This window comes from Artemia franciscana, chromosome 12 (genome assembly GCF_032884065.1).
Source record: "Artemia franciscana chromosome 12, ASM3288406v1, whole genome shotgun sequence".
In the NCBI taxonomy this organism is placed as follows: Eukaryota; Metazoa; Arthropoda; class Branchiopoda; order Anostraca; family Artemiidae; genus Artemia; species Artemia franciscana.
This window is the reverse complement of record NC_088874.1, coordinates 69,253-86,835: the sequence shown is the minus strand read 5'-3', so window position 1 is coordinate 86,835 and position 17,583 is coordinate 69,253. Positions and strand designations below refer to the sequence as shown.

General features: G+C 34.6%; 1 protein-coding gene and 1 non-coding gene across 2 annotated transcripts; both read right to left on the bottom strand.

Moving 5' to 3' along the window:
* Window positions 1–348: 348 nt before the first annotated feature.
* On the bottom strand, window positions 349–16,913 carry LOC136034165 (GPI ethanolamine phosphate transferase 1-like). The gene is made up of 4 exons (XM_065715346.1): window positions 16,732–16,913; window positions 8,487–8,701; window positions 4,930–5,114; window positions 349–504 (listed from the first exon to the last, which is right to left on the bottom strand). The coding sequence occupies exons 1-4, from the start codon at window positions 16,845–16,847 to the stop codon at window positions 349–351; spliced, it is 672 nt and encodes a 223-aa protein (XP_065571418.1). The 5' UTR covers window positions 16,848–16,913.
* Window positions 12,707–12,780, bottom strand: Trnai-aau (transfer RNA isoleucine (anticodon AAU)). The gene has a single exon. It is a non-coding gene; the product is annotated as a tRNA-Ile (tRNA).
* Window positions 16,914–17,583: the final 670 nt, after the last annotated feature.

Here is a 17,583-nt window from a genome sequence, read left to right as displayed (position 1 = left end):
CCAAACGATACTACATTTCACATGTAAAAGTAAATACATCATAATCAAGCATAATTTTTAATTAGTAGATTAACCCCAATGTTTTACTTGTCCAGTCCACTCCCTCTAATATGTAAGTAAATACCATGATGTTCATTCTAGCTAAAATTACATCTGGTATAGCATTTACCTGGTTAACATTTATTTAACCGACCGTACTGAAAGTACCGTTTACTTCGAATACCTTAATTATTAAGAGTTTTTCCTTACTATAAAGATATGCACAAAAAGCCAAATAATTACTTTTGCGTTTTCCATGTTTTGTATCGGGTATGTGAACATACAGTTGCTAATATTTGAGAAAAGATGCTATGGCATAAAAAGATTGAGGGATAGTAGCCTACCCCCAGCACATGGGTACGTCAGATATACTGTAATACAACTTACATATAAAAATGCTATTTTCAGGTCATTCCTCATCAAGGCTGATTTCTCCTTTTGGTTTACAATATATCCTGAAATACCCTGAAAAGAAAAGAAAAGATATTGAGAAAAAAAAAAATCAATTTTTGTAGCGCACTAAGCAGTAAATATCAGAAGGTAATTAGGTAATCTTGTAAAGCGAAGTCACTAAAAATAAGGGCTTAGAAGTGATATCCCCCCGCTTGATTATTTGGAATCAAATTTAGTTGGTGAAGATCGAAAAGTTAGTTTTGAGTTTTTTGTAAAAAAACTAATTATTTTGCATATATTATGATTAGTTATAATGATAATAATAATAAAAAAATGGCGCGAAAACATAAATTCACCGGTCAGGTTAATAATTAAATGCGAGCTTAAAATTCATGCATGAATCAGTTCGAGTTTAAAACTTATGTCTATTGATTCTGGGGAAATTGAAGCAAGGGGTACTGCGTATCCTATTTTTTTAGACATGTCATATACTCTAGCCACCAGCCCCTTCCTTCACCAAAATATATCCGATATCTTGTAAAAAAGTTACCACCAAAAGTATTATCAAAAAATTCTTCAGTGTTTGACAAGGCCTACTTAATTGAAAATTTTAGAGATTAACTTGCCATGTCCAGCCCGTAGAAACATTCTAAAAATAGCACCAAACATTAGTGAAAAATAGGATCCAATATTTATGATGATGACCTGTGACTTCTAAGGTGCCTGGCTTTGCTAATTCTTTCTGGCTTTGACATCAAGTTATAATATTTTACAGGGATAAGGAAACAGGAAACAGGGCAAAACAGGACAGGGCAAAGGGAAAAAAACTGATAATGACCCTGGGGTTATTTCTCTATTTATAATAAACATTAATTTATTAAACATAATAAACATGAGTTATGGATTGTGAATCATATAATAATGAATATTTTAACAATGTCTGTTAATATTTTGAAATAAATAGACTAGTTTTGTCTTTCCGACCAAACATGCCACACACTAACAGTTTTGAGAGCGATTTTTCGCCCCAAAATAGATGGATTTGGGAGTTATACAAAATCCTTTTTATTTATTCACCTAATCCTTACAAAATACTTAGCAGGAACCTATGATTTGCTCCGAATGAATACAATTATTAACCTATTTCGGATGTAATTAAATTTACTTAGCCCACTCCAAAACGTTAGCCCCCCCCCCAAAAAAAAAGAAAATCTACTCAGGAATTAGTCTCCAACCATTATTTTCTGACCTTGACCAGTAGGGGAGGCAAGCCCTAAGTAATTCCAGGGTTACAAAACTCCAATATTTATCTAAGAAAAACAAGAAACAAGAAAATATCTAAAACAAGAAAGTATCTAAACAAGAAACAAATTTCTTGTTTAATAATTTGAATTATAGAAGAGGGTCCAAGTAAAGACTTGGAAACTAGTTTCCATGGTTTATTATCGTTTCAAAGATTGACAAAAATATTGATTTCATGCAGCCCTTCCTCCCAAGAGGTTGGAGCCACAATCATAATCGTAGCTAAACTCCACCAAGAAATCCGGCTGACGGCATGAACATATTTTTAGCAAAAATAAAGAAGGCATGTGTGTCACTCAGCCAAAATTGAACTCAAAAGTCACCGTTTAGCTCAATACCAATTCAATGATTGAATTTTAATCCAGCCTTAATTCAATTCAACACCCTAAAACTAAATCCCAAATCACCCGAACAACTCAACCCCATTCAACTTATCCTAACCTATTCAAGGGGCTGGATTGAATGGGGGTTGAGTTACATGGGAACCAGTAAAGAATGATATAGCTTTATATTTTGTCAAACAAGATAGGTAAAATACTTCCAAAATTATTTATATTTTCTTTTAATCAGAGCTTCTAATTGATTCCTTTTTGTCAAAAGCTGTTGGAATTCATGCCACAAAGGTGTTTTAGGGGGGCGACGGCTAAACCCGGGTTCACTAATTATACAGATTTAATGGATCAGTGACTGGAACAAGGCAAGAGTAGTTCCACAACAAGGCATCGATAGTTGCAGGATAAGGAAACGGTGAAGCAATAAGCCTGAAACTATAGCCGAGCGAATTTATCATCTCGCAGTTTACTGACAAAACAGAAAACCAATTAGCCAATGAAATCACAAGATTGCTGGTTTCCTAGCAGCTAAGACACCATCAGTTTTCTCATTAACTATTTTAGCTATTTTTGGGCTATCTCAACTATTTCATTTAGTCATATATTTTTGCGTAAGAAAGACAACATATATGAGGCTTTTGACTGTACACTTTGCCTGTAGACCTATTTCTGAATGTAATTAATGTAACACCTGGATCGCCAAAAGACACTAAACATCACGATGGAGTCTTTAGAAATCTCCCTTTCTCTTCTCCGCAAAGGCCAGATTTTATCCATAAGCCTAAAATACAGAACTAAATCACCCATTTTCCCCCCACTAAATTTGGTGGAAACCTGAAATTCCTTCTGACAGATGTCCTGAGGGATGTAATATAGTGATCCCTCCTCTTCATCCCCATAAATTTAAAATCAGTTCCCGATCTCTAAAGAAAAAACTCGGATACTAGCTCTTACACCCCCCCCAAAACTTGGTTGAGATCCAAAAAGCTTTCTGATAGAGGCCCCATTGAGAAGAATTTAGAAACCCTTGCCACTTCGCACCTTTAGATCGAACTGTGTTATAATATACACATAAGACAAAATCAGGTTGAGATACAACAGCTCTTCTTGGTCGATCTGCTTAAAAACTCTGTGAACCCGGTTCAAGACCGTATCTATGGGGGGATCGGCCTTACACCATTGTACACGAAATTTCAAACGATGTCAAGAAAGTTATAATACAAAAAAAATCATAAAATCAGAATTTTGCATTTCAACAGTGGATTTACCAGAATTACTTCCAGGAGATCTGCGAGATCTTGCGAGATATAGAATTTTGATCCCTAACAATGAATTTTGATCCGGAAATTACCTCATCCCTAATTTTAGAGCTAGTACAGTTTTGACTTGCTTCTTATTTTTACTTTTTATTATCAAAAAAAGAAGGTTTATTTGCTTTATGAAAGATTACAGCAAATTTGCAAACTCTAGAGGAATTTTTTTTCTACTAAAATTTTCGTCTCTTACTGTTATCAAGTTAGAGATGACCGTAAAAAAAAATGAATCATTAAAAGACACCCAAAGCAGCAGTATTTCTCCACAACAAAATAATACAGGGATCAGTTACTTTTTCAAAGTTATCAAAAGTATCTGGACCCACGAATCATCTTGTGGATCACGGACACGATTAACTTATTTGAAACTATTAGAACTTGCTGAATCTGTATAATTCCGTTAGAGAACGGAGTGAAGATTCTTTAGACTTCCCCTTACCTCACTATATCTTCAATTTCTCACTACCTTAACCTCTCTACATCACTGAACCCTTGATTGCATTTCAGTTAACCTAAAGCGGCCAAGCTAAAGAATTTATGAATTTAACATTTATCATCCCAGAAACTACAAATCATTACCAGATAATTTTAGAAACGTTGTCAGAACGACATTTCAGAATAAAAAAAAATTAAAAAAAATTCGTATTGTTGCTGCTACCCCTTAAAGTAAAGTTGTTTCTGGCTTTCAAATCTCTTAAATAATTGCCAAAAATTGTTTAATAAACTTAATTCATTGGGAGGATCAGTAGAGCAAAGCATGTTTAACCACACCCCAATCCTCACGATCTTTATCATTCTGCTACATCCCGTTGAGAACAGCTTAGAAAACATAATAAGACAAAGAACAGTTACACTTTCAAAGGAATAAAAAAAATCTAAGGCCACGAATTATCTTGCGGATCACAAACAAACACGATAAACTTACTAGAAACTATTAGAGCTTGAGAAATTTGTATAATTCATTTACAGGATGGAGAGCAAATACTTTAGCCTTGCATTCCTCCCGCTAAATCCTTAAACTCTTACTACCTTAACCTCGCTACATCACTGAACCCTTGATTGCAATTCCCTTAACCTAAAGCGGCTAAGCTCAAATATCTAAGTTTCGCACCGATCATTCTAGAAAGGAGTAGTCGCTACCAGAATATGTCAAGAAAACTGTCAAAATGACATTTCAGGATAAAAGCTTCAAAATTTTGAAACTAAAAAAAAAAAAATACAATTTCATATTGTTAGTGTTTCGCCTAAAGGGTGTATCTGACATTCTCAAACCTCTTAAATTATTACCAAAAATAGTTTACTGAACAACATTATTGTGGGGATCAGTAGAACAAAGCATGCTTAATCACACTCTGATCCTCATAATCTATATTATTCTGCTGTAATTCGTTGAGAACAGCTTAGCAAGTAGTTTTGATAATTAACCCAGACGTGTAAAAATGTCAGATACGACGTTTAGGGATAACAGCACCAATATAGAGTTTAGTGTCTTTTATTTCACCAAAGCAGGAAGTTATTTATTCATATTAAAATATGAAAGGATCACCTACCCTTTCTTTGCTTATATTTCCATCTAGATTCACCCAGGAAAATAACGCTAGACAAAAACATACGTAGAAAAGCACTTCATGTGTCAAACTAAGGAGAATGAAACTAGGCAGGAAGCTTAAACTAATTGAATAGAGTCGAACCACTAAAACTGGATCTGACAACAGTGGTGAAAAGACTGAGAACCCTAAAAGATAAATAAAATAAAAGTGAGCATCCCTAAAACTGATAAAGAAACGCAACTTTTTTTGCGTTTTTTTTTGTCACGGGAAATACCAGAGGGCGTAGAAACATGACAGATAGATAAATTCTAGACACGAAAAAAGAACTAAACAGCCTAAATCTCAAGAATAAAATAACAATACTTCGCATTCATAAGAACAGAAATTACGCATTGCAAACTTACAAATCCTATAAAACTTTCTCCAAATATTCAATGGCTATTCGAAAAAAAACGACCCACTCTCATCAAAGTTGTAAAATGCCAGCTACTTAAAATACATTCGGCAAACCTTGGTTCTGAAACTTTGATTAAATTGTCCTTGTGACTAGAAATTTTTAGAATACAAAAAAAATAAAAATAAAATAAAAATACACTGAGAATCATTACAACCTCATTATTTTTCAAAACTTTATTGTCCTTGATAATATCTCCTTGGTCCTCCAGAGGCAAAAGCTCTGTAGAGGTTATAAACAACCTCTCAAGAGCAAAAACCAGCCAGTTTAAACTTCAACTGCTTCAATTCTTTGAAACGGTCAAGAGGTAGACAAAACCTTCTTGACGACTTCCTTACGTTGGGAATAAATAAGGGCCTTCACGACGACGAATTCATTCAAGGTGTAAGAAAATAAGTTGCTATGACTCAAAGAATTTTCTAATAGGGTGTCTTCCAATGGGTGCATTTACTGAGGTATATCTATTTCTTGAAAGGTGATTTCCCCCTAAGTTTCACGGCTCTGCGAACGGACCGATCATTGAAAGTTCAAAACAGATCATGATTCTTAAAATTCCAAAATTCCAGCTGTTCCATATATTTTAGGCAAACCTAGCCTTTTCATCACATACACCCAAGAACTGAACTATCAACTTCTTCAGTTCGTTGCACACGACCCAGAGACAAGACCTTCACCAGTCCCACGCATTGCCGTTTAAGTTAAACCTTCAATGAATTCTTCTAAGGCAAAGAAAAATCAGTTGTTGAACGCGGTAATTCTATAGTAGGGTTTCCTCCAATAAATGTATTTACAGAGGTGAATGTGCTTCTTGAAAGGTTAAGTTTCAAAGCTGTTCGAGAAACCAATCACGCTTCATTTAGTCCCAAAATTCTTGCTGCTTAATATATTTTTGGCAAACCTAGCCTCTTGATCACATACACCAAAGAACTCTAACCTCAACTCCTTCAGCTCGTTACAAGAGATCAAGGGACGAGACCTTTATCTCCATTCCCACACATTGTCGTTTAAATTGGACCCGCAATGAATTATTCTAAGGCATATGAAAATGAGCTGTTTAACGTAGGTATTTTTACGTTCAATAAATACATTTACAGAGGTGAGTATTAGTATGGTGAGTTGAGTATTTAGATGTGAGAAGTGAGGGAAGACAGACAAAAACAAGAACAATTGAAATCTTTACAGACTACTTAAATTTTGTCTTAAATTCTCAAGATTCGTAAAAACAAAATCTCCTTTTGCCCGTACTTGCACCAACATATATCATCATGTTTCATATATATCATACGAAATATATATTTCATTCTATGTGCTTTGTTACACGATGTTTGTTTGCTTGTTTCAGAAGAAGAAAAGGGTCACTTTTCAAGTGATGACACCATCTCATCCTAGGCCTTCCATGAGTGTGTCTATTCAGGATCCTTCCCTTCAAAACAACTCTTGCAAGGCGTGGTTTCTCCATTCCATTTAGTATTTGTGACCCGGTCACCTGAGTTGCTTCAGTCACGCTTGCTGGTGACTATACTTCCTAGTGCAGGTGACTGCACTGCATCTCTCATTTCTTTTTTTTTAAATTTATTTGCTTTCAAAGATCTTCGTTTGAGAACCAGAGGTTGTGAGTCGCCTGAGTTGCTTCAGTCACACTTGCTGGTGACTATACTTTCAACTGCAGGTGACTGCACTCCATCTGTCATTCCTTTTCTTTTCACATTTATTTGCTTTCAGAGTTGTTGGTTTGAGACTTTGTCTTCGTATCTTACTCTTGCTATATAGCCGAGACAGTTCGTCTCAAAGGCCGAAATTATGCATTCATCCTCAATCTTTAGCGTTCTCGGGCCGAAGGCAAATATGGCAAGATGATGTGGCACAGAAATATGGCATAGAGATGATTTGTGCACTAAAGAGCTGAAAATCCAGCTGGAACTCAATGGATTTATTTGGAAATCTTTTCGCTTGGAAATTTATGAGTTTCAAACTTTTCAGCTTAAATTTAAATAAAAGGTCTTGATTTAACCTTAGCCTATGCATCTATTAAGCTAAACAAATATCTGATCAAGTCTCAGCTCCGGTCACCACGAACGCTTAAAATAATAGCTATAACATGAAATCTTTCATAGCGGGCTTTCTCGAAGCCAACCGGGTCAAATCCTCAGATTAAGAAGTTAGAGATAGACGATTAACGTCCTTTTCTATCTTCAACTAAGCAATTACAAGTTAAAGATAAAAAAAACTACAAGGGCTATATAGTAAATATCTAGGAACAACAAAATTAACAAAGCAGAACCTAAAAAAAGAAAAAAGTTATGGTCGAAATGTCAACACGAAAAGATTTCTCATTTTATCTATTTTCCCAAAAATCTAAAGTTCTTTATTTGTAAAGTTACTTATCAAAGTTATTAGAAAAAATTAAACCTGTATAATTTGAGAAGAAGAAAATAAACATTCTGCAAAAAGAATATGATGTTGACAAAAATTGCATCCACGAATTCAAAGTCTTCAAAAACCTCGAAAAGGATTTTCAACGATCTAACTACAAAAATATGAAATTTCATGTTTTTCGGGTCATTTGTGTTTCTTTACGGAGGAATTGTTTGAAGCCATATATCTTGGAATTTCCGAAGAGGTGATTTTTAGGTCTCTCTTAAAGGCCCGACATTGATCAGAGGGCAACCTTTATATAAGCCATTTAAACTATTAAATCCATCCACACAAAGAGCTAAAAGCGACAATTGTGTGTAACCTTGAACTAGTACTTACTCCTTCGTATTTCTTTAGTTGCTGTTTTAGTAGCTCCTTGCATAATGTAATTATTTTATTAATAATTATAATTATACTAGTAGTTATATATATATATATATATATATATATATATATATATATATATATATATATATATATATATATATATATATATATATATATATATATATATATATATATATATATATATATATATATATATATATCATATATAAATTATAATTATATATCTTCATGTATGTAATACGGGGTTTATGTAAACTATAAACCCTTCTCTTTAGTATTTTTAAATCTGAGCTTTAAAAGCCTCAAAATAAAACTAATAGCTAGGGCAGTTTCAACTTACCAAGGGTAAACCATGAAAATATTTGATTCAATAATGGGAGCCCTTGTCCTTCTTCTACTGAGCTGGAGGAATGGAACTTGACTAGGAGACTCATCAGAATTAAAAGTAATTGAATTACTATCACCCTTTTCATCCTTGAATCAGATAATAGGTATCTTATAGTTTTGAAATAGATTAGCATAGCCAATGTTAAAGCGAGCAATGAGCCAATATACCTAAGAGAGAAACGTGTTCAAGATATTTTAAGTAAGCAAACATAAATAAACATTTATTACCATAATAGCAATAGTCGATGCAAGCTACAATTGCGCCAATTGTGGGGGGGGGGGGCTAGATTTCCCCTCCCTGTAGATTGCAAATAATAACCTGTAGTGGTACGCATTGAACAAATCTGCCTGCTCCTAAATTTAGAAATAAAATTAAATTTTTTGCGTTTTCATAATGCCATTTCTCGGGTATTTTCAGTAAGCCCCCTTTTAGATCCAAAAAGTATATTTTGTCTCCCCCTAACACGTCCTTTTATCAAACCCATCCGATACAAATTTTAAGATAACCATTTTGTTAAAACTATTTCAAAGGTCAGATAAGAAAAACTCCAGTGTCAACGCAACCCCCCCAGGACCCAGGGTCAGGCGTTGTAAGTTATGCTCTGAGGGCATAAATGGTTATTATGGAAGAGATGCTCGTATAAATTTCGGAGAGGGCTCCTTTGATTGGAAATTTATAGTTCTATTTCAATTTTTAAGAGTCAAAAGAAATCGGCGGGCAACTAGCCCTACCCCATCCACGCCCTTTTTTCCTCTAACTTATCCGATAAGAACTTTGAGATAGCCAATTTTTTAAAAATAGCTCAAAGACCATAAAAGGAAAACTCTGGGGTCAACAAAACCCCCCAGGGCCTGGAGGCAGGCGTTGTAAGTTATACCCTGCGGGCATATATGGTTCTTATGAAGGGGATTCTCGTATAAAAATTACAGTAAAATTAAATTTTGAATTGATGAGCTTTCAGCAATTAATATCAATATATATCAAATATTTAGTTTAATTTTTTAGTTCTTTCCAAAACTATTCAAGACTAATATAGCTTCACTACAAAGAAGAGTTTGAATACTGCCCCCTTCCCTAATTGTAAAAGTCTAAAGCCTTCTACGTCATTGGTGCTTCACTGAAAACGAATTATATTACAAATATTTTCTTTTCCAATTATTGCAGTATTAAAAATGAAAATAAAATTACAGTGAAATAAAATCTTGAACTGATGATCTTGCAATAATTAATAACATTATATATCAAACATTTGGTTAGCTTTTATGCGTACTTTTTAAAACTGTTCAAGACATATAGTTTTCATATATCTTATACTAAGATATAAAAACTAATGAAACAAAAATGAGATTGTCATGAAAGAAAATGTAGAGCACATAGAATTAAGAGCAAGCTCGTGCAGAAGCACTTTAAGAGACGCTCAAACAGGATAAATAAATACAATAAAAAAAAACTGACTGAGAAGGCTTGGCAAATTCATAGCATTGGACCCAGAGTTTTAAAATCCTATTCCTTATTTATTTCAAACATAGAGTTTTTTTTGGCCAAAGTGATTTAGACCTTGCACAATCTCAGAAATGCATTTTTATCATAGTAATAGACACTGTGAAATTTTCTAATAGTAAAAAGCATTTTCTAATAATACTGGACATTTTTCTTATAATAATAGACATTGTGAAAAGAAAATAAACGTTTTACTCCACTACTCTTGCGTTTAGAGCATTTCGTGAAGCATTGATAAAAAAAGGGAAAATTTAACACAAAAAGTAGAGCCCAATTTTTCATTTTTGAAAATGACAAAATGTGCAATGACTTCTTTTTACTAAATTATCATAAATAGGGCTTATGACATTATCCCCAATATCTCTGTTTAAAGTGAAGCCCTTATTATATGATCTGCACATTCAAGAGTGTAGAGGTTCAACGCAGAATTAAAATCATCGATCTTGTTTTCAAACTTAAGAGAATTGTCTATTGAAAGTTCATGTAAATTTTCTCCAAACTTTTGATGGGTTCCGCCAACAGAAATTTCCAAAAGAGACACAAAACTCCATATAAGCCTTGCATCTTTCCATTTTCTTCAAAAATTTTCTTCAATGGCTTGAAAGTTTTTTCGATTCGGAAAAGACGAAATGGACGCTATTTATGGTCATGGCCCGTCCTCCTGAGGGAGCCCGTGGTCCGTGCTTACAGAGTCCCCTGCTTCTGTGGGAAATTTTACATTGGCAGAACCAGTCACAGTTGGGAAAAAGACTTCACGAATACAAGCTCTCAATAGATAAATCAGTCTTAAGTCTAGTATTTAAAATTATGATTTTGATCATGTATTACCCATCAATAAATGGTTTACCACAATCTGTAAGGAAGTGATTGAAATATAACAAAATTACATACGTAAAGACCACTTTAAACAGAAATACTAAGGATATTTTATAAACTCTATTTGTCACAATTCAGTTTAAAAAAAAGCTCATAATACCCCTTCTTATTAAAAAAAAAAAAAAAAAGATCAATATCGACTTACTACAAATCGATTTAAAAGACAGACTGCATCACTAGTCACGGAATGATTTCTCATTTCGACCAATCAGTTCGACATTTCGACCAATCAGTTCGACTTCGGAACAATCTATAGAATTTAATTACTAGGTGACTAGAAACTTCTTTTTGAAGGGGGGCAATTGATTCCAATCCTCACAAAAGAGTATACCCTACGGTTGTTCCCTTATTATGGACTTTCCTCTGACAAGCTCTGCTGCTAGTTAATTAGAATTAAAGGGCTTACTGGACATTAGACTTGGACAAACTGAAAATTTGTTTTATTTTGAAAATCATAGTTATAGGTAATAAGGGTGTTCAGAATCTTACAAGTAATAAGTCTTACAGACAATAGTACAAATGAAGGGAACAAGGTCCAGGGTCCATAAATCCAACTGAAACAATTCTATATCAGTTATGACCCTCTGAAAAAGAAATTTTTATAAGATTTGACGAACTACATCATCAGTAATGCCTCCAGAGTGGTTCTTTCTCCATAAATTGACAGTAGCCCAATCGAACGATTTTTATTCTCTTGATTACTTGACAATTATTTTAATAGGGGGTTGAATCAATATTTCATTTTCGAATTTTGTTCTTTTTTTGTTTGAAACAGATATTTCTGTTTAGAATTAAATTAAAGTTAAAATTTCTGTTTAGAATACAACTCAAAGTTAGAATAGCCTTATTGTGAACTTAGAATCCTAAAAGACAATATTTTGTAGTGGTGACTATAGGAATTTTCGTGGAAAACGCGTTTGATGATCCATCTTCAGATACGAAGTAACAGTGAAAAGACCTTTGCAAGTAACACAATGCGTAACACGATGCAGAAAAACACAATGCGTTCAATGAGTCTTTTAGAGAATGAACCTTTAAGGGTTTACAGCCGTGATTCCCAACGTGGGCTGCAGGCCCCACCGGAAGGGCATGGACAAATTTTGGTGGGTCGCGGGCAAGACGTGCACCCTGCGGCTGACTATACTTTAGAACCTTAATTTTGAAAAAAAAAACAAACAAAAATTCATGTGAGCGACGTCATATTCACATGCACATAAAGAGCAAAAAAGATTCATGATAATTTTGCAGCAATGTCATGCATTGTATAAAAGGTGTTTTATACAGACAATATTATTTTTTGGGGGAATAAAATTTGCCGAGAGGACAACCTGAAAAAAATTACCAAGTTAATGGCCTTTTAAGCTTCCTTCAGGTGAATAACACGAAAAAATTTGAACAATAAAATATAAAATTTCCGATGGGGGGATCAGCATCTTAGAAATACGCAGGTGAGGTATGCCCCTTGAAAACGCGAAAATAATGCCTCCTTTCTTCCAGAAACATTTCAAGGAGTTATTATTTTAATGAGGTATTACAGTGTATTACACAGGGATGGTTATCATCCTAGAAGCAATGTTAAACTAATGTTAAACTTGAAAATAAGTAAAGGGGATGGGGAATAAGCTTCCTTGACATTTAAAAGACCATGCAGCGAACAGTTCGCAACATCAAACTGTAAGTAATTAGCAACCACTGTCAATAGAAAATAAAAATCTAAAAAACAAACTTCGATTATAATATATAAGAAATGCCACTACAGACACCGAAAATTTCTTAAAGCTTACGAACAAAAAAATTGGCTCGTGAGGGGATCGAACCCACGACCTTCGCGTTATTAGCACGACGCTCTAACCAACTGAGCTAACAAGCCTTGATAATTTAATTAAATCTTACTAGTTTTGAATTTTACAAATTATAAAGAAATAATTGCGCAAGAATTTCGAATTGTATACAGTAGGCTATATTTTACGGACGAAATGTATTGGCATTGTTACATAACTATGGCTACTGAGAAAGAGACATGTTAAGAAAAAAATTTTATATTTCATAATATGCAGAAAAATTGTAGTTAACACATTTTAAGGGAACTTCCAGTAAAATTTGCCCCAAACTTCCCTAATGTACGAATGTATAGCACAAACTATACATTTCCCATACATTTTGCCATATGTCACTCCTGCTTCAACTTAATACATATAACCTGAATCAACGCTGGCGAAATCACGGAACGGAGAAATACGTGATTAATATATATATATATATATATATATATATATATATATATATATATATATATATATATATATATATATATATATATTTATATATATATACGTGATTAATATATAATTTGGGCTACATATTTAAACATTGGGGGGAGGGGTTAAGGTATAGTGGAAGCGTCCAGGGAAAAATCTCCAGAATTTTTATTGGGTGAGAAGAGGGGTTCATATCCTGATAGTCCAGGGCATGGGTTGTATAATATAAATGTGAGCTAGAACTTTCGATTTCCAATCAAACGAAAATCTCCAGAATTTTTATTGGGGGCAAGAGGGGTTCATATCCTGATAGTCCAGGGGCATGTGTTGTATAATATATTTTTTCTCCAAATTATTGGGGGGCAACTGCCCCTCCTCCAACGACACCCCTGGAAGCGTCCTCAAAATGTTTTTTCCTGCCTATTATCCAGTAAAAATTGTTTTCTTAACCTGTTTCCGTCTCTATAGCCTCAACTGTGCATTAATACCTAAATGTTTTGTTTAGTTTAATCTTTTCATGGGCCTTTTAGATCATGGGTGTTTTAGATGCAAACGATTTCGACCTAGATTTTTGAAACTTATTTTTTAAGACTTAAATTTTTCGACACAGACTTTTTTGATAGATAAGAAATACATAATTTCTTATTATATTTCATAAGAAATTATGAAATATAAAATACATAATATAGATAAGCCTTATGAATCAGAATTTGATCTCGAATCCAAACTCGAATCTCGAATAACGTTCATTTCCTCACAAACGTTACTCCGTCCAACCCTCTCCCCTCCCAATGCTCAAATATATATCCCGAACTGTTTACATAAACAAAAAAAAAACAAGTTTTTTTTAAATGAACATAAGGAGCGACATTAAAACTTAAAACGACAGAAATTACTCCGTATATGAAAGGGGCTTTTCGTCCTCAACGCCTCGCTCTTTACGCTAAAGTTTTCAAAAATTTTAAGAAGTCGAGGTAAGAGAAAGAGTCAAACTTTAGCTTAAAGAGCGAGGCGTTGAGGACGAAAAGCCCCTTTTATATACAGAGTAATTTCTGTTCGTTTTAAGTTTTAATGTCGCTCCTTACTTTCATTTAAAAAAACTTGTTTTTTTTGTTTAATATGTAAACACAGGTCAAAGTTTGTAACTTGCAGCCCCTCCCACGGGGACTGCGGGGGAGTAAGTCGTCCCCAAAGACATAGTTATTAAGTTTTTCGACTATGGTGAATAAAATGGCTATCTCAGAATTTTGATCTGGTGACTTTGGGGAAAAATGAGCGTGGGAGGGGGCCTAGGTGCCCTCCAATTTTTTGGTCAATTAAAAAGGGCACTAGAACTTTTAATTTCCGTTAGAATAAGCCCTTTCGCGACATTCTTGGACCACTGAGTCGATACGATCACCCCTGGGAAAAAAAAAAAAACAACAAAAAAACAAATAAACACGCTTCTGGCAAAAAATGCGAAATTCCACATTTTTGTCGATAAGGGCTTGAAACTTCTACAATAAGGTTCTCTGATACGCTGAATCTGATGGTGTGATTTTCGTTAAGATCGTATGACTTTTAGGTGGTATTTTCCCCTATTTTCTAAAATGAGGCAAATTTTCTCAGGCTCGTAACTTCTGACGAGTAAGACTAATCTTGATAAAATTTATATATCTAAAATCAGCGTTAAAATGCGATTCTTTTGATGTAACAATTGGCATCAAAATAATTGGCATCTCCATTTTTTAGAGATTTGGTTACTATTGAGCCGGGTCACTCCTTACTACAGTTCGTTACCACGAACTGTTTGATGTGCAAGGAATTTTTCATATGTTTTTCGCCGTTTGCTTGCTACAAATTGGCAATTCAGATTTGAAAGAAGAGTCACACATGGAAAATTCATTGCGTATATACAATTTGGGGTAAACATTTGACCATCAAAGGGGGGGGGGAGTCACAACTTTTTCAAATTTTGTGCGCATTTTCACTTCCAATTTAGTTGGCATCCAAATCAGAGGGGTGCATTGGAGGAGGGGAGAGACCTTTACATTATGGAAAAATCCTTTTGTTTTGGGTATCCGTATTTTCGATGAATAAATTAAAAAAAAAAAAATTTTGCCACCCTCCTTAAAATCTAAGATATGCATTTTAACTTCCCCTATATTTTGTGAATCGACGCCACTAATCATTATATAACAAAAACTAAGCTGAAGCAAATAATTAGTCCCAAAACAGTAACAATCTTGTTCATGGTCTCTTCTGAACTAAATTGGAACCTTCCTTCTTGAAAGCAAGACATAGTTGTAATCTAGTAACAGGGACAGAGCTATAGGATACGTATTCCTTGTCGGAAATTTCGTTGAACTTGAAACACTTCAGGATTTTCAATAGCATATGCTGTTTGACCTATGTGATTGTATGGATGAGTAGGGTTAAGGCCTCATTCAAGTGCTGATCTATATTAATCACTAATGTAGGAAAACAGTCTTCCTTTTCTCCTTCTGTCTTCCTTTTTTTTTTTTTTTTTTTTTTTTTTTAATGTGTTTGTGCTGTTGCATTGGTGATTTCTCTTTTCGTTATATCTTTTAGCAAGCAAGAGGGCGCCTACTTTCCGCCACCTAGTACACATCTCAGAATGCCACAAACTTCCGCTACGCTTGGCACGCTTCCACCACGCTTTGGAAGCGCCACCTGGTGTGCGTGATTCCTGAAAGTGGACGTCCCCTCGTTAGCATGATACTCCTTCCAAAACAATGGTCAGTCCCAACTCATAGCTGGGTATTGCTTCAATTTATTTTGCGAAAGCCTGCTCACCTTGGCGAAGAGAGAAAAAAGAAAAGTGAGAAGAAACAGATCACTACTACCCATGCATAACAGCGATTTTCCTGGTTTTACAGAGGAGGGGCTCAAAACCTCCAGTTAAAGGGTTTTCACCAAGGCGATTCCAACGGTGCGCTTTTCACATCGATTTGTCACCATGTTTCAGGATTTCAAACCCCTTTTCAAAATTGTCAAAGATTTGTTTCGGCAATAAACTCTTATGTGCATTATTTTTAAGAGTGCATTAGTAAATACACCTTTTTATTTAGACGCTTTTGTTGTGTAGTTTCGTGTTATTTGGAAGTTTTTGCTGTTTAGTTTGTCGTTACCAATTTACTTTAGATTAGTATTATGATTTTGTGTTTTTGCGACAAGCATTGATGCTTACCGCTATTCGTAATAATAAATAAACAAATAAACAAGATATAACTATATGGTAGTTATTATTCATGAAACATTTTTCTAATTAGACAGTTTTTTTTTCAACATGCATTTTTAAATTTGTGGCTACTACAGGCTATAGTTCGCTCTATACTATGTTGCAACTATGATATAAGTATAATTCTTTCATAGAGAAAAACTAAAAGCTTTAGAGAGAGGTCGGGAGGGAAGGAGAGAGAGAGAGGTCGGGAGGGACGGAGAGAGAGAGGTCGGGAGGGACGGAGAGAGAGAGGTCGGGAGGGACGGAGAGAGAGAGAGGGAGAGGGAGAGAGAGAGAGAGAGAGAGGGGGGGGGGTGGTTAAAGTTCAGAAAATGCTCACACTAGCTTCAGATTTTTCTCTCTTCCTACGACTGGCAATGCAGGAAAAACTGCAAGAACAAGGCAGGATGCAAACCATAGTAGCTTTCTATTGGTCTCATATTTATAATGACTCATTTGCGGAATGAAACAACAGCCAATGGCAATGAGGCTGAGGCAAATACGGTAGAAAAAGGATAGGACCTGAAATTGAATAAGAGCCTTAGAGCTTTTTTCATGTTTGCAATGATTTGCATGGGTATTTCCCTTTTTTCCAATTTTTTAATCAGCACATTTGTCTGCTAAGTCATAGATATTCTTACTAAAGTGATATTTACTTGTGTGAAAACAGAGAACAAAAATATTTGTCATAGAACACTATAAACCAAAACCAAGTAAATAGCCATAGAGTCTAAATAAGCCCAGAAACTACGTTGAAAAATATAAAAGGTTATAGCAGATAACACGGGCTTGTAAAACTATCATAAAGAAAAAGAACTACGAAAATAACCGAAGTTAAAAAGCAATTAACTAGATAGTCTTTAGTGACTGACCGAATCTCAAACTGTAGGCTGTACGAAAGTCGATGTACGGAAGTCGATCCTTAATGCCAAATTCTGATTTTTCGGGTTGCTCTCTGAAATTTTTAGTTGAGGCCATTGAAACAGCCATCGAAACAAAAAGTACACTATTGCAATTATGGTCGAAAAACCTACACAGGTCGTCGAAACAAAAAGTACACTATTGGAATATTATGGTAGAAAATTCTACACAAAAAAATTGCGGTTCCCTGGCTTAAACATCAAGGAAAATCACTTTTTTTTACATTGGTATCACTCAAGTCAAGCATAAAAGTCGATCTCAAGTGCCAACT

Excerpts from the sequence above, each read along its gene's own strand:
- LOC136034165 (XM_065715346.1), bottom strand. The coding sequence starts at position 16,847 with ATGAGTCATTATAAATATGAGACCAATAGAAAGCTACTATGGTTTGCA. Across the intron at positions 5,115-8,486 it reads ATTTTCATGGTTTACCCTTG|GGTTCTCAGTCTTTTCACCA; the intron begins GTAAGTTGAAAC and ends TTTATCTTTTAG. Across the intron at positions 505-4,929 it reads GAAATATAAGCAAAGAAAGG|GGTATTTCAGGATATATTGT; the intron begins GTAGGTGATCCT and ends TTTTCTTTTCAG.